Genomic DNA, 26494 nt, shown 5'->3' with positions numbered 1-26494 from the left:
AATGGCAGTGTGCTACTGCAACAGGATCTAGATAATTTGGGCAGATGGGCTAAGAAGTGGCAACTGAAGTTTAACCTTGACAAATGAAAAGTACTGCATATGGGTAGAAGTAACCCCAGAGAAACGTACCAACTGTGTGGTACTACACTTAAGGTGGTAGAAAATGAAAAAGACCTGGGAGTAATTGTGCAGTCAGATATGAAGTTTTCTGAGCAATGTAGACAGGCTGCTAGGGCAGGTCATGGGGTTTTGTCAATGATATATAGGAATTTTGCTAGCAGGGAAAAGGAGGTGATTGTCCCTCTGTATAAGGCAATGGTCAGGCCACGCCTTGAGTACTGCGTACAGGTCTGGAGGCCTCATTTTAGGAAGGATGTAGATTTGCTTGAGCGTGTACAGAGAAGAGCAACACGATTGGTGAGGGGAATGAAGGGATCCTCTTACCAAGAGAGGCTTAAGTTCTGCAAATTGCAGTGGCTGGAGACTAGGCACCTGCGCGGTGATCTGATTGAGGTCTATAAGGCCTTGAATGGGTTGAGCATGCTGAATTCTGATGGGATCCTCCCACTTGTTCAGAATACGAACCTAAGGGGGCATAAATTCAAATTAAGAAAAGACAGATGTAGAATAGATGTGCGGAAATTTGCCTTTAGCCAGCGGGTGGTTAATTGCTGGAACAAACTTCCATCTGTCGTTGTGGAAGTTGATAGGTTGAATAAATTTAAGGAGGAACTGGACAGGCATATGGAGGGAATGGTGTGATTTTTTTTTTTTTTTTTTTTTGGCTGATGCTGCATAAGCTCATACACATGCTTTCTTGCATCACATGCCACTACTACTACTACATAAATTCAATCTGAGGATGGACAGCTGCAGAACATGAAGAGTTTGCCTTTAGCCAGAGCATGGTTGATTGCTGTAACAAACTTCCATCTATTGTGTAATTGGACAGCTTGAATAAATTCAAGGAAGAACTAGAGAAAGTATTAGAGGGAATAGACAGGTGGTGAAGTGGAAAGGTTTTTTTTTTTTTTGGCTGATGCTGTATAAGCATGCTTTCTTGTCATTTGCCACTACTAATACTAGTACAGGTCAACGTACAGTACTTTTGCCAGATCACCGGTGGTTATTTTAGCACATACAGTTTACCCAACAGCTAACCACTTCATCCTACCTTTAACACATTGACTGCCAAGCTAATTTAAGAAAAAAAATTCACAACCTTCACTAATCTGGCCACCGCTAATCCGGTTCCACCGTTAATTTGGAAATAATTTCTGCGAAGGTAATTTCAAATTTCCCAGGTCGGTGCACCGATCTTCCAATACTGTTTTGTGGCATTGGTTGCAGCATCAGCTGTTGGCATGAACTCGTAAACACTGGCAAACCATTCCCACTTGTTTTTCTGCATTTATTATTAATAAACTGCTCACATTTAGCCCCAGCCATGGTTCCAATGCATAAAGGAAGTGCCTCTTGTGGTGTAAAGCGCAAATACCATACATTGTCCATAACAGATAAAGTTGAACTTCTGAAAAAAACTAGACAGCGGTGTGTCTGTAAGAAGTTAAACTCTGCTTAATTGTAAATTCCAGCGATTTCTCTCAGTTCTTCTTATTTTAGTAATTTTCTTTTAGCCATTCCTTTTTAGATTTTTTTTTTTTTTTTTTTTACAACACACTTGTACAAACTTGCAGAAAACACAACACAATATGATGGATAATATGGCGTGCTACCAAACTTGTTTTCACAAAATCTCTAACAATACTGACAAATTTATTGCAACATTTGAGAGTTTATTTTATCGCAATTAGTTTTATTGCAGTGCTCGCCACATGTGCAATAAACTAATCACAAAAGACCTTCATATGTATGCCATAATAGTGTCACACGTATGTGGCTGACACGGCTTCTCAAGAAATAAAGTAACCTACTGGGCTACATTATATGCAACATAAAACAAAGACACTTTTTTCTTTTTTTTTTGATATATTAAGCGAAAAAACTACAACACTGATATTACAATATTTATTTTAGAATTACTAATCAAATTATTTGCTAAATATTTTTTGGCCACTGGGAAATTTTTTTCTTAAATTAGCTTGGCAGTCAATGTGTTAAAGGTAGGATGAAGTAGTTAGCTGTTGGGTAAACTGTATGTGCTAAAATAACCACCGGTGATCTGGCAAAATCACTAATCTGGCGCCCCATAAGTCCCAATTCTGCCGCCGGATTAGTGACAGTAAACCTGTGCTACTATTACCAATACGATTTGTATAGTTTTTTTTTTTTTTTTTTTACTTAAAAAAAAAATTCAATGGGTTAGTTGAATTGGATAAGTAATTTCTATTATCAGCAATATATGACTTACTTATCCAACAATATATTCTTTAAGAATCATGGAGTATAACTGTTTGACAAGTGTCACAGTCCACAAATCACCTTTAATTACTTAAGAAACTATATATATTAAACTTTCAAAATACATAAATATATATATATATCTATCTTATGAAGCCCCAAATTATTATTCTTATTATTATTAGCTATCGTTGCAAGGAAGCCTGAGGCTTAATGCTGCACCAGCCAAAAAAAAAAAAACGAGTTACTCTGAGAGAGAAAGTCAAAAGTAGAAGGGAATCACCAAGAAGAGAAGAATGATGATATCCAGCTCAGGCCCCTGGGTGTGCCAATCCCATACTCACCAGATGTGAGCCCCTGGGGTTGAATGACAGGTATTAGAACGTAATAGCACTTTGTATTATGGATGGGCTGAAGGCAAGAAGACAGATGATAGTAGTTGATATTACACTTAAATTTCTGCAGATTATAATTTTCAGGAAATACATCTGATGGAACGGTGTTCCAGGGAACAGAAGAAGAGATACATAAGAAAGATGACAGGTTGGTTCTTTGAGTTTAGGGTAGGATACTGAATGTTTTGGATATGTTCAGAATAGCTTGCAAGGGAATTGGAAGAATTACATAAGCCAATTTAGAAGAACAATTCCTATGCAAGTATCTACAGAAATGGTATGAAACAGGAACCGAACATGTAAGAGATGGATATTCAGTTTCTGCTTTAGATAAAGAGTGGAGATACTTTGTAAAAAATGTGTCATTAATTAGCTTGACTGCTCACTCTTTGAACAGAGCTGGCAACTTTCAAAAATTTGGATATAGCATTTACTGATAGAAAAAAAAACATTTTTTTTTTTTTTTTTTGGCCAAAAGAGGAAGTGTTTCGAAAAAATTCAGAGGAACATGAGATTTGCAGTAAAAGAAGGAGGTTTTAGTCCACACAAAAATTAAATTTCACTAAAAAGTACACATTTTACATCAAAATACAGCGACAGGATTGTTTGCAGTATAGTATGTTTCTAACCAGGTGGTGAACTCTTGAAATAACGATCCCACCCGGTTAGAAAAATTCCTTAACATAGACACTTTTTTTTTTTTTACTTTTTTTTTTTGGGTTTACAGATAGTATTTCAGTGAAAGACAACCTTTTTCAACCATTAGCATGGTGGTTCACTTGACAGGTGACCGGCCACAAACTTTGAAATTTATGTTTGTTATAATTTCATGTTACTTGTTTTTACTCTTCCATTTGTTCAATATAAATACATCTAAATACAGGCAACCTCCGTATAACACGGTACTTCTACAACACGGTTTCACTCTAACACTTTTCATAAATTGGGGCAATCGTCACACAAGATGGTTTCACTCTAACATGGTTAGAGAATTTTGGTAAATCTTGCATAACAGGGTATTGTTGAGCTTTTGTGCAGGAAAAACCCTGCTATTATGTTGGATGTAATTTTTCAACATTTCCACTCTTTTTGAATCCCTGCTGTTGACTTGCTAGTCAAAAAAAAAAAATTATTGAGAAAACCCTGTATTTTATTTTGTTGGGAAATTCCCGTGTTACGTTCTGTGCTATTTAACTTGTGGAAAAATCTAGATTTCAAAGTTTTATTACTATTGGATAGTACACCAGGCCATTCAAAAGATTTAAGTCATCCAAACGTCAAAGTTATGTTCCTACCGCCACAGTTTTACTGGGTTAATACAACTTCTTTCATTCAGCTGTTAGATAAAGGCATTATATCCACCTTTAAAACTCATTACATCAGAAAATCGTTACAATGGATTTTGCAAAAAATTTATTCCAAATCTATTGAAGTAATGGAGGCATAGAAACATTTCTCAATTGTGGACTGTATCAGAATCACAGCTTTATCACTGAAAGAAGTAAAACCGTCAATGTTATATGCATGTCGAAAAATGTATGGCCAGAGTCAGTTCATTCAGGAAATATGGTCCAACCGGCAGAAAACAGAATCGGTGCAATAGTAGAACTTGCTACGTTGGAGGAGGGGACGGTTTTGATGATATGACTACTGAAGTCCTCCTGGGTATAAGTTGATAAAATGACCCTCCTTCCCACACTGGCTGGAAAAGATCTGAGTTCGAATCCTGTCGATGAAGGGAGGAATTTTTATGGGTCTTTTTCACAATGTGGCTGAATTAGTCAGGCTCAGGCAGCATGGTTTTTTCCTCTGGAAACTCTGGTTTTTCGTCCAGCAATACAGAAAATCGACCTCAGGACACACGCAATTTATAGACAATACATGCAGAGTAACATGGCCTTAGTTACCTAGGTTCCTAAAAAAATAATAATAATAAAAAAAAAGATATGCTTACTGAAGATGTTCAAGAATTTCTGGTAGAAAAAGAGGCTGGCAGAGCGGATTTGGTTGAAAAGGCATCAGAGGTAAAATCACATCAAATAGAGGATGATAGTATATATGAAAATTCTAAACTTCCAAATTTTACACTAAAAAGCATACGGGAGGGCATAAAGTTAGCCGAGCAATTAGAATTTTATTTTTTGAATGCAGATTCTTGAATGAAAGGAGTCCAAAGTTCAAAAGGGAGCTTCAAAATGCATAGTTCCATATGATGAAATTCACAAAGATTTATCAAGAAAAAGCAGACAAACCCAGTTACTGATTTTTTAAAGAGAGTAGAAGATACATGAAATCTAGAATGGTGTATTTTTGTTAGTTTTGTTAACATTTTGTTAACAAAATAGTGCATTTTTGTTAGGAACGCTTTTGGAACGTAATTCCTCTTTTTGTACTTTTTCTTAGTCCCATATAACACGGTTTCGCACAACACAACATTTTATAGGAACTTAATAACCGTGTTATATGAGGGTTACCTGTAATCAACAGACTTAGCCTGGTTGTGCTTGAAAGATTTATAATTCTATTAACATATTAAGGACAACAATGTGAAACCTGATATTCTCTCAAAATGGCTGTTACTCTGCTAGAAGCAACATACATAATTTACAATTTCTTGTGCTACAAAGCACACCAAATTCAAAATAAATTCTTCAAAAATTTAAAAAATGGAAGTGAATAATATTATATAATAGTAATAATTATTATTAATAATCTGGTATGTTGTGTAAAACAATCCTGCGCAACAGCTAAACATAAGGAAATGACAAGAAGGAAATGGCTATCTACCATTTCCTGACATAATGGTGCCCAACACTGGTAACCTCCAGAACACCAATGACAAAAATATCAGGAAGTACAAGGACATAAAACAGGAAATCAAAGAAATGTGGCATATGGAACAAGTAATGACTATCCAGATCATCATGTCAACCACTGCATTATGGAGGCTCTTTGTCATCACCACCACCACTGGTGATGAAGATCCTCCATAAGGACCTAGTAGCAGTAGGCCTCCCAAGGAACACTTAAGTGGAACTCCAAAAAGACGTAATCCTGAACGCCTGTAGGACAGTCAGAAAGTTCCTCCAAAAAGACGTAATCTTGAACACCTGTGGGATAGTCAGAAAGTTCCTTGATAAATAGTAATAATAATAACCGACACAACCAAACACTCCATGCAATTGGTAGCAGTACCCATCACAGGAAGGAAGAAATCCTATACAGGAGAACAAGGTTTTATAATAATAATTAGAAAGGAAGGAAGGAAGGAAGTAGAAGGAAGACAAAGAAGGGAATTTCTGTAGGATAGTCAGAAAGTTCCTTGATAAATAGTAATAACAATAACCGACACAACCAAACACTCCATGCAATTGGTAGCAGTACCCATCACAGGAAGGAAGAAATCCTATACAGGAGAACAAGGTTTTATAATAATAATAAGGAAGGAAGGAAGGAAGGAAGGAAGGAAGGAGAAGGAAGACAAAGAAGGGAAGCCCCCCCCCCCCAACCAGAGGCACTCAAGGAGTTCTGGAACAACCTGTACAGCAACAAAATTAGTCATAACAGATGTACCACTGGACAGACTTGGAATGGAAGAAAACCATGAACACAAAATTCCAGAATGGGAGATTGAGGAGAAAAAAGTACACCACGGATCAGTAAGTCTCACAACTTGAAAACCCTAGCAAGAGATAACCACAACTACTGGTAAAAAACAAGTTCAGCTGCATAAAGAGGCACATAGCAGGGTAGTTCAACTAGATAATAAGATGCCCTGACACAATCCCAGAGTCTCTGACTCAAGGAACTTATCTCAAGGTGGAAAAGACACCAGAAACCTGGCAAAGTACAGACCAGCCAACTGTCCCCCAACAAAATACTACACATGTAAAGTACTACACATGGGAAACAGCAACCCCAGAGCAATGTATCAACTCTGTGGTACTACACTGACAGTGGTAGAGAATGAAATGGACTTGGGGGTGGTTGTGCAGGCAGATATGAAGTTCTCTGAGCAGTGCAGATGGGCTGCAGGAGTAGCTCATGGAGTATTGTCAATGATATACAGGAATTTTTCCAGCAGAGATAAGGAGGTGATTATTCCCTTGTATAAGGCAATGGTCAGGCCACACCTAGAGTACTGTATACAGGTCTGGAGGCCTCATTTCAAGAAGGATGTAGAGCTGCTGGAACGAGTACAGAGAAGGGCAACAAGATTAGTGAATGGAACAAAGGGGTGCTCTTACGAAGAAGGGCTTAAGTTTTGCAAATTACAGTGTCTGGAGACTAGGCACCAGCGAGGTGATCTGATAGAGGTGCATAAAGCCTTGAATGGTTTGAGCATGCTCAATGCTGATGGGATTCTTCCTCTAGCTCAGAATAATCACCTGAGAGGGCACAAATTCAAATTGAGGAAAGACAGATGTAGGATAGACGTGCGGAAATTTGCCTTTAGCCAGCGGGTGGTTGGTTGGTGGAACAGACTTCCATCCCTTGTGGTGGAGGTTGATAGCCTAAATAAGTTTAAGGCTCAGCTGGACAGGTATTTTGAACAAACAGAGGGGTGAAGTGGAAGTGGTTTTTTTTTTTTTTTTTTTTTTTTTTTGGCTGATGCTGCATAAGCTTGCTTTCTTGCATCAAATGCCTCTGCTAATGCTAACAATTTACAAGATCCTGACCATCTGCGTAACCAAGAAGATATACGCAGATTAAGCAAAGGATGCAAGGAATGGTTGACCACTGACGTGGCAGTTATGGTGTTGTTATTTGGTTTTTAAGAGCATTAGCAACTAAGGCCATATTGCTCCGGGGATATGCAGTGGTCATTCCCTGACCTTTCTGCATCCTCTGTATTTGGTGGTAATGGGCTCAAACCCTGGTTTAATCAAAAAGCGTGTGCTACGCACTGCTGCTCTTGCCACCTGGCTACGGAGGCGCCTGGCAGTAATGGAGCAAGCCTACAAGAAGCACTGCAACCTGTATATGACCAACACCATAAGCTGGCTAAGAGAGACACATATGATGTATAAAGACATTGACATCCTCCCTAAAAGAAACCATGCAAAAATGGAGGACTATCACGGTCAAGAACATCACGACTAGACTGATCATCACCAGAAGAGGAATCTGCCAGAGAGATTCCCTGAGTCCACTGTACTGCACAGAGTTTGATGATGTCAGATGAACTAATGAGACTCGTGGCAGAGAAGAAAAATGGATGGGATGCATATAAATTATCAGTAGACACAGAAGCATATGGCAGTATAAGCTAGTCTGTAATCAAGTCACAAAGGAGGTTAGGCAAGCGAAGGCTGATTAGGAGAAATCTTTGGAAAAGGATGCAAAGAAATACAACAAACGCTTCTTTACTTATGTAAACTTTAGAAGGAAGGGGATGAATCAGATTGGACAACTTGATATTGACAGTTGGTTGTTGATCCTGTTCAGATAGCTGACAAACTGAAAGAGTATTTTGCTCTACATTCACACATGAGGAATTCTGCAGGGAAATGGAGGACAGAAGCTTATTAAACTCTAACAGGGAGCTAAAAGACTTTGTAATAACTGAGAGCAAAGTGGAGGAGAAATTGTTGAAGTTAAACATAAGAAAGCACCTGGGGTGGATGGGATCATCCAGTTATAATAAAGGAGGTGGCAAAGGAAGTAAGAAAATCCTTAGTCATAATTAAGAGAGCATCTTTGGACTCAGGGGAGGTCCTCACGGACTGGAGATGTGCAAACACATGCCCAATTCACAAAGGGGAATCACAGTGTGACAAGAGTAATTACAGACCTGTTAGTTTACCTTCTGTTCTGGGGAAAATAATTGAGTCAATGGAGAACTGTTTCGAAAAATATTTGGTTATTTTTTGTTATACACTGGTTTTTACTGTACATCATTCATCAAAAACTACTAAGAAATTAAAAATGCATTTGTTGGAAGACAGAAGCACTAAATTCCTGTATGAAAGTTGATTGAAAGATAAACTCAAATCAGATGAAAGTGATAATGTTGAGGAAATCTGGTCAAACATGAAAAAAATCAATTCTGGGAGCTGCTGAAAAAAGCCTTGGATATAAACTTATAAAAAATAAAAACTGGCTAAGAACGTGGAATGAAGAATTGAAACAAACAATCAATGAGAAAAAAAAGACCTATAAACCGTTCCTACAAACTAAAGACCTACATCTACATATAAAATATAAAAAGCTTCGAGCAGAAGTCAGAAAACTAACCAGAAGAATCCAACAAGATGATTAGGATAAATTTGTTAAATCTTTAGAACATGATATCACGGGCCCACAGAGAAGGGGTTTTAAATTTTTTAAGAAATTACAACTAGACACAAATGAACAAATAAAAACCAACTCCATCTCCCAAGCAGAATGGAAGGAACATTATTCCAAACTATGGTATAACCCAGGCACTAGGGAATTGGAAGATGAATCTGTGATAATCAAAGATGAAGAAAAAAATATAACAATGGAAGAACTAGAGTTAATATTACAAAAATCAAAAAACCGAAAAAGCCCAAGCACAGACAATTTGAATGTAGAACTATTTAAATATGGGGGCACCTTACTAAAAAATGCACTACTAAAATTATTTAACATCATATGGCATAAGCAACAGATACCCAAAGATTGGGAAACAGGAATAGTAATAAATTTACACAAAAAAAGCTCCAGAAATAACCCTAACAACTACAGAGGAATAATACTGCTGTCAACTGCTGCAAAGCTATACTCTAATATATTAAAGAATAAACTTAATAAATACAGTGAACAATTTTTAGAAGAAGAACGATGTGGGTTCAGAAAAGGGAGAAGCCCAATAGATGCCATTTTCTCACTACAACAAATTTTGGAGAAAAGAAGAGAATTCAATATACCAACATTTCTGCTCTTTATTGATTATGAAAAAGCATATGACAATGCAAACCGGAAAAAACTTTGGCAGATTCTATGTGAAGAAAATATCCCAACCCAACTCCGGAAAGCGATCCAAAGCCTAAATAAAAACTCAAAAGTCCATATAAAATATTCTAATGGCCAACTATCAGACCCAATTAACACCAATAAAGGAGTGAAACAAGGATGTGGACTATCATCAAATTTATTTAATATCTACATCAATAAAATTCTTAAAGAATGGAAACAAACAATTAACAACGGAATACAGTTGAACAACAGGAATAAAATCCAAAATATATTATATGCTGATGATCAAGTTATAATTGCAAAATCCGAAGATAAACTACAGATAGCAGCAAATGAACTTAATAAAATAGGTAAAAAGTAAGAGATGAAAATCTCCACCTCAAAAACAAAATCAATGGGATTATGTGGAAAAAACATAAAAAGATTGTTTGTTTGTTTGTTTGTTTTTTAGGAGCACTAACAACTAAGACCATATTGCTCCGGGGATATGCTGTGGCCATTCCCTGACCTTTCCGCATCCTCCGTATTTGTTGGTCACAGGCTCGAACCCCGGTCTAATCAAGAAGCGTGTGCTACGCACTGCTGCTCCTACCCACCTGGGCAGGAGCAGCAGTGGCTCAAGGAGGCGTCAACATAAAAAGAGTCAAAATTGTTATTGATGATAAAATAATAGAACAAATATCTGACTTCACCTATTTGGGAAATTTAATATCAAATGAAGGGAAAGACACCACACTAAACTACAAAAATATAATAAAATGAATGGAACGATTAAACGCCACTTCGGAAAACAAATGACAACTGAAACAAAATTATGACTGCACAACATCACTTTAAAACCAGTCCTCTTCTGCAGCTGTGAGACTTGGGTCATAAATAAGAAATATGCACACAAACTAGATGCAGCACAAATGAGATTTTTAAGACCATTATCAGGCTTTACAAGACTAGACCACTAAAGAAATTTAGATATCCACGAGAAATGAAAAGTAGATAACATAGTAAATGACATAAAACGGTATCAGGAAAAATGGATCAGCCACATAGAAAGAATGAACCCAGATTGGATCCCAAAATTAGCCTTTAACTACAAACCTACAGGCAAGAGGGATGTTGGTCAACCAAGACAACGATGGCGAGATCAAGACCACCTCCAAGAGCTACAACGGAACAGGTCTTAAAAGACCTAAGCCGGACCAAGTTCATGATGATGATCATTATCATTCATATAAATGTTCGCATTTGTTTAAACACTCAAAATATATTTTCTGGCACATTTCCTTCACACTGAAGGCCTCGAAGCAAAGCTCCAAACATGAAATGTTTGGAAGGTTTCATATTACCTTCATTTTCATCCAACTCATTGATGATATTTTTGCCAATAGTTGTTTGGCAAAAATATCATCAAAACTTAGATATTCAGCTACTATGTCATCATTATCAACTCCTAAAAATTCACCAACAATTTCTCCACTGATGAAACCTCTTGCTTTGAGTTCTTCCCAAGGTTGCTCAATATCTTGTAGTAGTTCATCTCTCTTATCGCTGTTAATTGGCATTTCAGCAAAACCTACTTTTGCAAAACAATTCTTAAATCATTATTTCCATCACACTTTGACTCCACACTTTCATAGAGTATGATATGCACATTCGCAAATCTTTAACAGAATCTATAGGGTGGTTGCTATTCTCAGTATAATTTTTTACAGTATGTGCCTTTGGTAATGCATTTTGAAATTCTTGATAAATGCCTTGGTCCATTGGCTGCAGTTTGGACGAGGGATTCAAAGGGAAGAAAACAAGCTACATACTTGTAAGTTTTGAAATTATCGAGATAAGGTGAGCAGGGTAATTGTCAACAATCAACGTGATTTTCTGGTTTCTTTCTTCATCTTTCTATCAAAATTTAAAATCCACAGATCAAAAATTTCACTTGTCATCCAAGATTTTTTGTATTGGAGGTAGTACAACTCTAACGACTTTACACCTTTGAAACACTGGGTTGTTTACTTTTGCCTGAGGTGCCTCCATAGCCAGGTAGGCAGGAGCAGCAGTGTGTAGCACATGCTTCTTGATTAGACCAGGGTTCAAGCCCATGAGCCACCAAATACGGAGGATGCGGAAAGGTCAGGGAATGACCACCGCATATCCAATATGGCCTTAGTTGCTAATGCTCCTAAAACGAAATAACAACAACAACTTTTCCCTATTACCTAAAGATTCAGTTTTTCATTACCAGCCATATTTGCACCAACCAAGACTACTACGCTATAACATGACCAAGATAAAAATTCTCTGCACCACAGTTTTATATCTCAGATTCAAAACACTGTTTTAACAACCTCAAAATCAGGTAAGTTCATAGGTACTAAGTCATGACACAAGAAACAAATTGATATTTAGCAAAATGAAGAGCAAGGATTCCTACACTTGGTACTGATGGCATAGTTGAATTTCAGAATGAACACAAGAGAGGTTAATCTTCTCATTAAGATAACCTGGTTCACTACATAATGAATTCAAAGAATTGAATTAATCTCAATTCAAAGAAGTTAAATAATCTAATATCATTTGCCTATCCAGAAAGATTCAAGAAATGAAGAAATGTTATAATATTAGGAAAGTATAGTTCATTAAAATTAAAATAAACTCTGTTACAAAAATTTATAAACGTTCTTGATGTTTTTCATACCTTAATTTTTCCTGGCTTTCTTGCAGCAGATTTCAGTGAGCCATATCGAAAATGTTTCTCAACACGAAACATATATATCCAACATTCTGGCATGGGAAAACGAATTTGAATATTTTCACAAGGGACCTGTCCATGTTTCCGACTGTGATATCCAGGAACAAGAACATCTGCTCTAACTTCTACTCTTCCTTTATTGACAGCCATGTTTGCTTTTACCTTTGAAGAATTTAAAAGGTCACTCAAAATGCTTGGAGGAGGAGGAGGAGAGAATTAACTTGTATGTGATAATTTTAAGATGTTATATACATGTTATTTGCAAAAATTAATGCATTTTATGAAGTTAACAAGTTACTGCTCTACAACCAATTTATTTTAGACATTGTGCAGATAAAATAGTGCTTAAATAAAGAAAAATTACTAAACAGTATTTTCATATATTCTGAAACCCCAAGAAAATAGAGACAGAAATTTTTGCTCTGCTCATCATCATTTATAGTTCAACTCTTTAAGTTTCCATCTTTATGATCCAGGAGTTAAAGCAAAAGTTTAACAGGCCAGACAGTGAGTTCAATCTGCTTTACTTATATTAAATACTGTACATGCTTCTTGTTTATAGTTAATCTAAGAATGTTTATTTTAACTTTTCTTTCTTTATTAGTTCATAATTAATGTGCCATAAAAACAAAAGGATACTGAACTATGTATTTTAATTACTCAGCAGTAATGAACATAATCATCACCCCCCCCCAGGTCCTGTAGCAGACTTGGAAGTATAGTGCTTTTGCTAGTGTACTCAACTTCTACATAACTAATGATCAACTATAGTTCTAATACAATCCAATAAAAAATAATGTGGGAAAAACACTTATAGCTACAAATGGCATCAATTGAACTATGAGTCTAATAATAAAAATGGTCACTGTGTAACTATGTTGAAACATTTTTACAACAAATTACAGCAGAACGTCGGTTATTCGCAAGTCAGTTATTTGGAATAATTTGAAGGGCTGATCTTTCTTCTTTTTATTATTAACTGGTAGTAATGGCAGTAAGCTCCAGTTATAGTGATCACGTTTGCAAATTGAATTTTGATTATAATATGCGAACGATTGAGTTTACTACCCATTTATAACAGATTGTACAAACCAAAAGCCCAATAAACTGAAAACTGAAATTTTTTTTTATTGTTTTATGGTTGAGGCCTCTAGAATTCAATATAACCTTCAGAAATGTGCTTTAGAAAAATATCAGAGAGACTACTGGGTTTTCTGGGAAACTATGAGTGAATTTCAGATTAGTTTAGCTCCAGATTCGGTATGAATAATATCGGCCCAAAACTATGCGATTTATTATTTTTCTCAATTTTTTTACGGTAAAATATGAATGAAAAGAAAACGTGCAGTTTTAACACTTCAAAAAAAAACGGAAATTATTAATAGAATTAGAAAAGGTAAAAAGTTAGGAAATCTCTCCAAAGAGTTTAATGCAGGGACTTCAACAATTTATGACATCAAGAGAAATTCCAATGCTATAACAGAATGTGTCGATTATGAATAGGATCTAACAGGAAAAAGACAATGTTGAAACCTCAAAATGCCACTTCGGAGAGTGCACTCACTTTATTTTTTTTGTTTTCTTCAGGGCAAAGTTTAGGTGAACCAGTGTCTTGCCTAATGTTGTGTGAAAAAGCACTGGATTTTAATAGAAAATCAAGAGGTAATGAAGATTATAAGGCAACCACAGGTTGGCTGAAAAACTTTAAACTGATACACAGTATATATGAACTAGATATTCAAGGCGAGGAACTTTCTACAGACGAATTGGCAGCAGTGTCCTTTGAAAAGTAAGTTTGCTTCGGTTATAGCAAATTATGAGAAAGAAAACATTTATAATGTTGATGAGATAGGCTTATTATGGAAAGTATTACCAAGAAAAACTCTAGCCACTAAAAGAGAAATGCCTGCACCAAGTTTTAAGATGAGAAAAGAGCGAGTTACAATTGCTATGTATGCAAATGCCATGATTGACTTACCAATAATGAGCACAGATTGTCTGTGCTCATTATCTGCAAGTCAAAAAAACCGAGCACATTTAAAAATCTTTCTAATTTTCCTGTTTTGTATAAAAATCATAAAAATGCCTGGATGGATGTTTCTGTTTTCCGAGATTGGTTTAAATTTTTTTATTTAATCGTAAGGTAAGATTAAATTTATTAAATTAATATTTAATTTAAATATTAAAACTATTTAATCTTACCGGAAAAATGATCTGGAAATTTTCCAGTTCAATTATTCAGAAAATCTGGCTATCCGGAAGAGGTCTGACAATTCTGGATAACTGACACTCTACTGTAGTTTGAAATATTAAACACAAATAAAAAAAATAATAATAAATAAACAAAAAAAAAAAAAAAAAAAACAATACCCCAAAACATGCATTTTGAAATGGGAAGCATTCATCTTAATCCCAAAGCCACAGAGTCTGATGGAAGGAGCAGAAATTCAGCAGTGATAATGAGTAAAGTAAACTTTCTCCATAAATTTTCTTGGAGGTTTCTGAATGGGAACTTATTGCATGGTAATTTTCCATCATTTAGAGTCACACCATCTTCAGTTTATTTTACTCTTCTTTATCCTAAAGAAGAGTAAAATAAACTGAAGATGTCGTGATTGTGCAATCTCCTTGTTAAGACTGTTCATTACAAAGCAAGTGGTGAAGCAGGGGAATAAGTAAACACAGGATAATGGGATTGCCACATTAGTTTCAAGCTGCTTCCTACTCTACCAAACATGTAGTGAGCAACATTTGTTGCAATCCAGACTTGTCTCAGGGCCACTGTTACAATCATAAAGGATAAAAAGTATAAAAACACACAACCATCAAGCCTCTGAATTTTTAAGCCTGATGCTCCAAATGTTAAGAACTGCATTTGGTGATGCTTGCTTAACATGTTTGGTCCAAACGATATTTGAGAAGAAGCATTCAATGTATCCTAATTTTTGGAATGTCAAGAAGCAACTGCTTTAATATCCACCTATAAATAAATAATGGTTGAAAATTAAAAGTCTGGAATTCATAGCTAAAAGCAAACACTTAATTTTGGGCTGAGCAGTAAATCTGAAAAACCATAAAATTTTATCAAAAGTGCATTTTGTGTAAATAAACTAACCATGTAACACAAGCAAAGAACAAATAAAACTGTGTACCAAATCTTTAGGGCACATGGTTGACAATAAAAACCAACATTTGCTGAAAATCGGTCAGAGATCAGTCAATGTACTTGCTGATATTGAGCAGCTATTAATTTCATGAGCCTTTACTTTTTACAGCACTCAATTAATGAATGCTTAAGAATGATTGCATATATGCATCATGGCACATTCTTCATCATTTGCCATTTTTAATTCACTGCAGGATGAAGGCCTCTCCAGAAACTTTCCAGTTCCTTCTGTTTTGTGAAATCGCCATCCATTTACTTACCCAAAAACTCTTTAATTTCATCTATCCATCTCCGTTGTTGCTTGAGGTTTTCGTTTGGCTCCTCTTGAGTACCATTCTGTTATTTTCTTAGTCCATCCATCATCATGTCTTTGAGCTGTGTCCTGCCCAAATCCATTTCAGTTCCTTAGTTTTGATAAGAATGTCTTTTACTTGTGTTTGCTGCCTAATTCATGTGTTTCTCTTCTTATCCAACAGTCTGATTCCTAATATATAATTTGTTCCATTCTTTGCTGTGTAGTTTCAGCTTCTGTGTAGTTTTCAACCTCTCCATCATGGCATTTTACTATGATGGACAGGTCTGATGCTTTGTGCTGAATCAGATGCAGTGAAGTAATAGATGGATGAAATGTTTCCAAAATTGGTGATAATCAATTGAAGATAACCAACAATCAGATAAACCTTCAACTTCAACGTAACAAAATGATTAAGTGCAAGAAAAAATTCATCCTGATGGACAATTAACCATCAAAGAAATTGCTGATAAATTGGCACAAATTTCCTTCACTTCATTTTTCAGGTGATTTTGATTGAAAACCTTGGCATGTGTAAAATATGAGAAAAACTTATTCAAAGATTTTTAAAAGATGACTTAAAGGATCGTCATAGAGAATTATGCACAGGAAACTAAAAGAAAGGATTGAAATAGAACCTAATTTCATCAAAGGCATTGGTACTGGAGGAAAAACATGGATATATGGCACGGTTCCAAGAATCTACTCGACATAGTGGAAGTCAAAAAACTAGCCCTGTACAGTAAAAAAAAAAAAGTGAAAACAATGTTGCTTATTTTTATTATTTTATTTTAGTTTTTTGAAAATATTCAGAAATTTGAAATTCTTCTATACTGAAAAACAGCATTCAAACTATTTTTTATTACAGAACTCATGAGGCTTACAGTTTAAGATTTATAGCAATGTATCCAGAAGCGGCAAACAATCACTGGGATGCTGCATATGGTGGGCATAGGGAAAAATGATGATAATCAAGATATGCTACTCCAATAAGACTGATTTACACAGTCCAATTTAATGCAGTGTTCACTGAGCAGTGGCAGCTAGGGTTAACACTGATAAATGCATTTGGTGGCAATACTCCAGAATAATATATCACTTGTATGGTACTAAACTCAAGGTAGTGGGGAAATGAAAAAGACCCTGAGGCAATTGTAAGGGCCAAATGAAGTTCTCTTAGCAGTGAAGAAATTCTGCTAGGATGCCTTCTGTCAAAGAAATACAAGAATTTGAAATGTGGGATAAACAGGTGCTTATCCTGTTGTATAAGGCCACATCCTGAGTACTGCACCAAATAGTTCAAGAAATTGGTCACAAACTGGTCAACTTCCATAACAAAAAATGGAAGTTTGTTCCAGCAATCAACCGTCCGCTGGCTAAAGGCAAATTTCTGCACATCTATCAACTTCCATCTGTCGTTGTGGAAATTCATAGGTTAAATAAATTTAAGGAGGAACTGGAGAGGCATTTGGAGGGAATGGTGTTTTTTTTTTTTTTTTTTTGGCTGATGCTGCATAAGCTCATACACTTGCTTTCTTGCGTCACATGCTACTACTACTACTACAAGACAATCGTCTTTCCTCAATTTGAATTGACCTGTAATCTGAGCAAGAGGAAGAATCCTATCAAAATTGAGCCTGCTCAATTCTGATAGGATTCTTCCTGATTTTGACTGCACAATTCAAGGCCTTACACACTTCAATCAGATCATCTCATAGATGCCTAGTCTCCAGATACTGCAATTTACAGAATTTAAAGCACACTTCATAAGACCACCCTTTCGTACCCCTCACCAATCTTATAGCCCTACTTGCTCAAGCAACTCTATATCCTTTCATAAATGAGGCCTAGAGACCTGTATGCAGTACCCAAGGTGTGGCCTGATCAATGCCTTATACAAAGGGATAATCACCTTCTTTTCCCTACTAGCAAAATTCCTGTTTATCATTGACAACGCCCCATGACCTGCTCTGGCACCTGTCTGCACTGCTCAGAAAACATGATATATCTGACTGCACAATTACTCCCTGATCTTTTTCATTTTCTAACACCCTAAGTTTAGTATCACACAGTTGGTACATTCCTCTGGTGTTAGTTCTACCCATATGCAGTACTTTGCATTGGTCAATGTTAAACTTCAGTTGCCACTTCTCAGCCCATCTGCTCAACTTTTCTAGATCCTGTTGCAGTAGTACACTGCCATTACTGTAATTAACAACTGTGCCAACCTTAGTATCATCTGCAAACTTGGATATTAAGCCTGATATACCTTCATCGATGTCATTGATAAATATAAAAAACAACAGTGGCCCTTACACCGAACTTTGCGGGACTCCACTAATAACATTAGTCCATATTCTTGGAAAATGAAAGACTTCCATCAGCACTGAGTTTAGTCTGAATTTACGATGAGTTTTTGCAAAAACATACAGATTCTTTGTCACCAACTACATCAGGCCAGAGTATAGGAAAAGAGATGAAATCGGATAAAAAAAAATAAAATAAAATAAAAAATAATAAAAAAGACACACTGCATGGTTTTCAATGTTTGTAAACTAATAGCTGTTTTTAACTCAGTTTTTTACACTGATTTCATAAATGTTATTCCTTTATTTCTATCATGCACCATTTTTTCACAAAACACTGAAGTCTGATTTTATGAGTTGCATTATTGAAGGTATTAATTTAGGAATAATGTTGTAAATGCTGGAAATTTGTAAATTGAATCTTCACATGTTGGCAACACTGCCTTCAGTGAGTTGTTTCTTGACCTTGAAAGCTCCACACAGCAGTTTTTATCAGTATGAGCTCATTTTATTTTTGAGGTTATTTTGTCAAACTTTTATTGAAAAGTGAGTAAATGTCTTCCCAAAAGTGTTTGAACAATCCAAACTTATTTTGTTTTATTTCTGGATATTATGTAGCCCTTCAAGCAAAGACAAGATATTACAGAATTTGTAAATAATGTATATTATGCTTATTTTTGGAGTGAAATTCAGTGACCAAGATAAACAACGAGCTCTGTGTAAGTTTTCTGAACCTGTGTGTTGAAGAATTGAGATTACAGAAAAATGGTAAAAAGGCTCAGGAAACTTACATGGAGCTCATTCACAAAATTAACATCTGATGGATGTTAATTTTGCTTATTAATGTAGAAGGATACAATGCAGAGAGTAAGGAGGGCATTGTATACACTAATATTCCATCTCCCATTAGACCAGTCCCACATGGAGATAACTTGACAAATCCATGCCCATCACTTATACTGGAGAATGTAGAAGCAGAGCATGCTGAAAGCAAAGCTTTTGGAGATGAAACTGAAGTCTACACGCCTGGAGAGATTTGAGTTCAGCTATCAACTGTTTTCACAGCGTGAATTGGTAATGATCTGGTAAAAGAGTTAAATTTACCAAGGGAATCTGCAAAACTCCTTGATTCTAAACTTAAGTCAAAAATTTTTCTAGTACATGGGATGCTTTTCTCATGGTACAGTCACAGAGAATGAGAACTAAACCACTACTTTTCTCAGGACGATTCTATGGTTTTTTCCAGTAATATAGCTTAATGAACTATTTTGGAATTAGTTACAATTCTACACAGTGGAGGCATTTTTACTGACTCATCAGAGAGGAGGCTGAAATGGTGTGTTGCTCCACAATGGAGATAAATATGGGTCAATTCCGTGCATTCTGTGCATTTAAAAGAAACATATGAAACTTGAAGTTGTTGTTGACAAATATTAATATAAAACATTACGTATGAATACCATGGTTGGTTGGTCTGTGCTGCCTTTAAAGTGTTATTTAAAGGTATATTTTTTACACTCCCACATCGACTACTCCTCGGAAAATCTAGTGTTAGTGAAGAACAGGGTAAGAGATTTCACCAGGACACGAAAGACATGGAGATGAAGTACTAGGTAAGGTGGAATGTCAGCATGATGGCTGACTATTGTTAGATGCTAAAGGAGACTGTAAAGTAGAAGAATCTGCAAGACAATCAAAGAAAGAAAAATTTGACCCATTTGGTGAGCATTTGGTGGAATTTTTACCATATTGGTATTTTAAACATGTATTTAAATATAAGTCTGGTAAAAGTAGCATTTTTGTTACAATTTCAGTGCACGAATTCTGCAAAAATGAAGGAAAATCAAATTTTATTTTGTGATTTTTGAAGAAACCCGATGTGATAGAAACAAACAGAAGTCATTTTTGAAATTCTATCTATGCCTGAGACCCACTAACTCAGCCACGGAGTGAAAAAAGCCTATAAAAGTTCTTCACATCATTGACGGGATTCAAACCCGGGCCTTTTTCACCCAGTGAAAAAGGCCCGGGTTATTGCATTTAGACCATGACTATACCACTGTGCTACTTGCACAGACTAAACTTGATATAATAAAGAAAATAGAATGGGACATAAACAGAAGTGTAGTCTCCTGTACAGTGTTGTATAATCCAATTCAGAATCTGTATTACTAAACAAGAAAATGAAGACTGCACATTTTTTGCTGATTGATGAATTTAGTAAGGTTAATATATATATATATATATACACACACAGTAGACTCTCGATTTTCCAGGATAGATGGTAAAAAAAAAAAAAAAAAAAAAAATCTCGGATAATCAAAAAATACGGCAAATCCCTGACATAAGTAAGAGATACACTCCAGGACTTCTTACATAAGAAGAGTTTTACATAACTCGGGAATGACTAATAAAATATTGATACTAAATCCCTGATATGCCAAAATTACAAAAACCACATAATATCCTCAGAAGAATGAAGAAAAATAGTTATATATTTTTAATTAGTTCAATTAACAACTTTATCTGGGGACGGCGAGGAAGTAGTCGGAGTGGCACATAAGAAAAGAAAACATAAAAGGAAGAAAAAATGCATGTTAGTACTGTAAAAACTGATGTGTTTCGCAGCTTTGGTTATTGTAGTTGACTTCATTGGTGCTGATCCCTTCACCGCTTCTTGTATTCTGTCTTTCTCCTTTATTATAGTGATCACCATTGCCACTGACAAATCTGAATTCTGCACGATACTTGTTAATGTTTGGCCATTTTCATACAACTTTATTATTTTGATTTGTCTGATCCAACTCGATCAATTTCCTTTTTTTGATAGATTTACTAATACCGCTGTCACTTATTCTCTTAGTCAGCACCATGATAACAGTCAAAATTAAATTTTCTGAAAAGAATTTCACAGGGTTAAGGCGAAACTCACTATTATCACCCAATGCGAGCTCACATTTTACTAAAGCACATTTCTGGAAGTCATTACCATAAAACAATTTGCAGTTTCTGAGTTACTGGGCTTTTCTGTTACTGCAATATAAATGGGTAGTAAACTCGATCTTATTGCATTTGCAATAATACCGATAGCTGGAATTCTGTGGGTTTTTAAGTTACAGTATTATAGTGAAATGTGTGTCCCCTTCACTGAAATCTTCAGTCATATAAAAAAATATATATAAATAATGCAATATAAGTCTGAAGCTACGTAAGTCGGGGACTATAGAAAAATGTTCAGCAACCTCCGTAAAAACTATGGCGATAGATAAAAAAAACTTACCATGTACTACTTGCGTATCCAATACGATGCTTCCCTTTATTTTTTACAGTGTCGCGTATGGTTTGGTCACCAACATTATAATGGTTCTTTAGAGATTTAACGGATGTAGCATTTTCACTTTTGAATAATTTAAAGTTTTTGTTATAATTGAAAGAACCAACTCTTGCGTTTGACCATCTTTCTCGTGATTTCTAAACAAAAAAAAAAAATAAATAAATAATAATAATAATAATAAAAATTCCGATATCCCTGACATAAATAACAAAACAAAATTTGCCTTTTGTTGTGCTGACTAAACACAACAATCGATGCGATGCACTAAAACAAACTAAACATTTGGTCTCTCTCTCTCTCTCTCTATTTTTTTTTTCGAGCAGTGGATGTGAAGACAGTGGGGGATGCAAGATAATAGGTACACTAATCTCCCAATTACGACTTATAACGCCACTTCTTTTCGCTTATTTACAACAGCACAAAGCTGTTGTTATGTTCAGTTACAAGAATCAATTTTGAACACCTTCATGATATTTTTCTAAAGCAGATTTCTGGAGGTCACCACCAAAAACAATAAAAACAATTAGCAGTTTCGGGTTTACTAGGCTTTTCTGTTAGTGCAATCTATTAAAAATGGGTAGTAAACTCAGTCTTACAGCAATTGCGATGATATCGATAGCTGGAATTCTGTGGGTTTTTAGGTTATTATGGTGAAATGTGTGTCCCCTTCACTGAAACATTCAATCCTATAAAAAACATATATAAATTTTCAGAATCTTCTCTCCATTCATATTTTTTGAGTTTCGTAAAGTTGTTACTCAGTATCACTTGTGCATATCGTGTTAGTTGCAATTTGTCTGTGCCATGTTCTTTGTTATTCATTACTTATCGTTTTTTACTGTTTTAAATTTTAAACCACCTCACAAATTGTCAGTGAGCAGAAACATCAAATAGTTTGTATGTACATTAGCATTAGCATTAGTAGAGGCATTTGATGCAAGAAAGCAAGCTTATGTAGCATCAGCCAAAAAAAAAAAGAAAAAATCCACTTCACCCCTCTGTTCGTCCAAAATACCTGTCCAGCTGAGCCTTAAACTTATTTAGGCTATCAACCTCCACCACAAGGGATGGAAGTCTGTTCCACCAACCAACCACCCGCTGGCTAAAGGCAAATTTCCGCACATCTATCCTACATCTGTCTTTCCTCAATTTGAATTTATGCCCTCTCAGGTGATTATTCTGAGCTAGAGGAAGAATCCCATCAGCATTGAGCATGCTTAAACCATTCAAGGCTTTATACCCCTCTATCAGATCACCTCGCTGGTGCCTAGTCTCCAGACACTGTAATTTGCAAAACTTAAGCCTTTCTTCGTAAGAGCACCCCTTTGTTCCATTCACTAATCTTGTTGCCCTTCTCTGTACTCGTTCCAGCAGCTCTACATCCTTCTTGAAATGAGGCCTCCAGACCTGTATACAGTACTCTAGGTGTGGCCTGACCATCGCCTTATACAATGGAATAATCACCTCCTTATCCCTGCTGGAAAAATTCCTGTATATCATTGACAATACTCCATGAGCTACTCTTGCAGCCCGTCTGCACTGCTCAGAGAACTTCATATCTGCCTGCACAACCACCCCCAAGTCCCTTTCATTCTCTACCACTGTCAGTGTTGTACCACAGAGTTGATACGTTGCTCTGGGGTTGCTGTTTCCCATGTGTAGTACTTTACATTTGTCAATGTTAAACTTCATTTGCCACCTCTCAGCCCATCTGCTCAACCTTTCCAGATCCTGTTGCAGCAGCATAGTGTCAGTAGTGTCCTTGACAACCCTGCCAACCTTTGTATCGTCTGCAAACTTGGACATTAAGCCCGATATACCATCATCAATATCATTTATAAATACAGAAAACAATAATGGACCCAACACTGAGCCCTGAGGGACTCCACTAATAACATCAGTCCACGATGAGCAGTACATACTACAGAGCACATATTACAATACATACTAATTAAGCTATGCACATAAGCGTAAATTTATTTTTATTTTGCTAACCTGTGAGAAATATTCCTCTGATTTTAATGCATCATTTAATTTTTTTAACTGGAGGAAGTAAAGTGTAAATTTGTGCTCTATATCTTTACTTTTATAGCCTGTGGATAATATTTCTCCTATTTTCGTTTATTAGAATCGCCGTTTAATACAATTAAAATTCCGTTCACAGATGTGTTCACAATGACCGGCGATTACTACATACCACATACAGCAGTGAACAGTATTTTCTTTTGGATAGTCCATTGAAAATTGATTTGATCATAGATTAAATTAAACTACGTATAGTATTTAGATTAAATTAGTTTTGAATAAATACTGTACTCTAAATTATTATTCATTGTATGTTTTTTCATCCTCATTTAATTCTGTTACAAATCATAAAATGCTGTACAAGATAAAGACTGTTGGGGGTTATAATCTCACTGTCCTCTACTGTATTCTACATGTATTTTGTATCTAAAAGACTGAAGTTGGACTTAACATGCATGAAAAAATACAAGCCTTCTCTACAAGCCACCGTGCAGATTTACACATTTTTCTCATCCATGGATGCCGTTTTTGTAGAAATGTGAAGTTGGTCTTCGAAACATGACTCTGTTGCAGAAATGAGTGTCTCGTTGTCAGGGAAGTGGATGCCCCTGAAGAAATGATTTGAGGGAAGGAAAGAAGAAGTCTGATGGTGCAAGATTACGTGAGTAGGCTGGATGGGGCAGTATTTCATATCCAAAAGTGGCTGCTTGTGTTGTTGCAATTTCAGAAGTGTGAACTGTGGCATTGTCTTGAAGCATTCTCACACCTTTGGACAGCATCGCACGCCTACATGTTTTGATTTTCTCCTGTAACTTTGTGAGTGAGTTGGCATAATAGGCACCTGCAATTGTTCTACCTTTCGGCAGGTAATCAGTCATTATTAGCATTAGCATTAGTAGAGGTATGTGATGCAAGAAAGCAAGCTTATGCAGCATCAGCCAAAAAAAAAAAAAAAAAAAAAAAAACCACTTCCATTTCACCCCTCTGTTCGTTAGAAATACCTGTCCAGCTGAGCCTTAAATTTAGCATTGAGCATGCTCAAACCATTCAAGGCTTTATACACCTCTATCAGATCACCTCGCCGGTGCCTAGTCTCCAGACACTGTATTTTGCAAAACTTGACCCTTTTTTCGTAAGAGCAACCCTTTGTTCCATTCACTAATCTTGTTGCCCTTCTCTGTACTCGTTCCAGCAGCTCTACATCCTTCTTGAAATGAGGCTTCCAGACCTGTGTACAGTACTCAAGCCTGACCATTGCCTTATACAAGGGAATAATCACACCACCTTATCCCTGCTAGAAAAATTCCTGTATATCATTGACAAGACACCATTAGCTATTCTTGCAGCCCGTCTGCACTGCTCAGAGAACTTCATATCTGCCTGCACAATTCCCCCCCCCCAGGTCCTTTTCATTCTGTACCACTGTCAGTGTAGTACCACAGAGTTGATACATCACTCTGGGGTTGCTGTTTCCCATATGTAGTACTTTACATTTGTCAATGTTAAACTTCATTTGCCACCTCTCAGTCCATCTGCTCAACATTTCCAGATCCTTTTGCAGCAGCATTGCGTCAGTAGTAACCTTAAAAACCCTGCCAACCTTTGTTTCATCTGCAAACTTGGACATTAAGCTTGATATACCATCATCAATATCATTTATAAATAGAGAAAACAATAATGGACCCAACAGTGAACCCTGAGGGACTCCACTAATAACATTAGTCCACAATGAGCAGTGTCCATTGATTACCACTCTCTGTCTTCTCCCCCTCAACCACCCCTTTATCCATAGCAGCAATTTGCCTCCAATGCCACACTGCTCCAATTTGCGCAGCAGTCTTCCGTGTGCAACAGTTTCAAAAGCCTTTCTAAGATCCAAATATATAATATCAAAGTTATTCCCTGCATCCAGTTCTTTTGTGACTGCATCATAGTATCCAATCAAATTGGTCAGGCAAGACTTTCCCTTAACAAAACCATGCTGTGTCTGAGCTATAACTGAAGTCTTGTCTAGATGATCCTGCAGTGCTTCTTTAACCAGTGCCTCCATTAATTTTCCTGGAACAGAAGTTAAACTCACGGGTCTATAATTACTCATGTCAGCCTTTGTTCCTCCATTCTGAATTGAGGTCACATTTGCACATCTCCAGTCCATGTGTACCTCCCCTGAGTCCAAAGAAGCTCTCATAATTATGGCTACGGGTTTGCTTACTCCCTTTTCTGCCCCATTTAATATAACTGGAGCATTTAATATAACTGGAGCTGACTCCCTTTTCTGCCCCATTTAATCTAACTTCTAGCCAGAGTTTACTTCACCTCTGGCATTCCCCTTCCTGAATAACTCCTCATTTATGAATCTAGATGCAAAATATTCATTTAGTTTGTTAGCCACCTGAGCAGGATCCTCAACTGTTGAACCATCAATATCCAGTGGACCAATCTGATTCATCCCTTTCTTTCTAGAGTTTACATACATAAAGAACTCTTTTCTGTTTTTCTTTGCATCCTTTGCCAAGGATTTCTCATAATCTGCCTTTTCCTGCCTAATCTGCTTTGTGACTTCGTTACGGACCAGCTTATATCTATCATAGGCTTCCATGTCACCCATTCATTTATATGTATCCCATGCATTTTTCTTCTATGCCACATGTCTAATTAGTTCTTCTGACATCCATTTAGGCCTAAACCTTGAACAATATTTCTTAGTTGGTATGTAAAGCCTAGTAGTTTCCAAGATAAGTTTGAATGCTTCCCATTTTGAATTTGCTGTTGATAACATCAACAGTTAGTCCCACTGTATAGAATTTAAATACTGTCTCAGGCCATCGCAGTTGCCTTTACAAAAGCAAAAACCTTTCCTTTTACCCCTGACGGTAGTTACCTCTTTGAGTAAATCCCACTTCAGCACACTGTGATCACTGCCACCT

At 36.3% G+C, this 26494-nt stretch overlaps 1 protein-coding gene across 1 annotated transcript in view; it reads right to left on the bottom strand.

Moving 5' to 3' along the window:
* The window catches only part of LOC150084576 (uncharacterized), a 434502-nt gene that overhangs the window by 69717 nt on the left and 338291 nt on the right, over nucleotides 1–26494 (bottom strand). Inside the window, exon 7 of the mRNA XM_090376289.1 lies at nucleotides 12391–12606. Within this exon, the coding sequence (XP_090232415.1) occupies nucleotides 12391–12606 (216 nt within the window). The remainder of the gene's footprint in view (nucleotides 1–12390; nucleotides 12607–26494) is intronic.

This window comes from Mastigoproctus giganteus, chromosome 6 (genome assembly GCF_048544385.1).
Source record: "Mastigoproctus giganteus isolate SK-2022 chromosome 6, ASM4854438v1, whole genome shotgun sequence".
NCBI classification, from domain to species: Eukaryota; Metazoa; Arthropoda; class Arachnida; order Uropygi; family Thelyphonidae; genus Mastigoproctus; species Mastigoproctus giganteus.
Note: the sequence above shows the minus strand (reverse complement) of the source record. Positions and strands in the feature narration are given on the sequence as shown.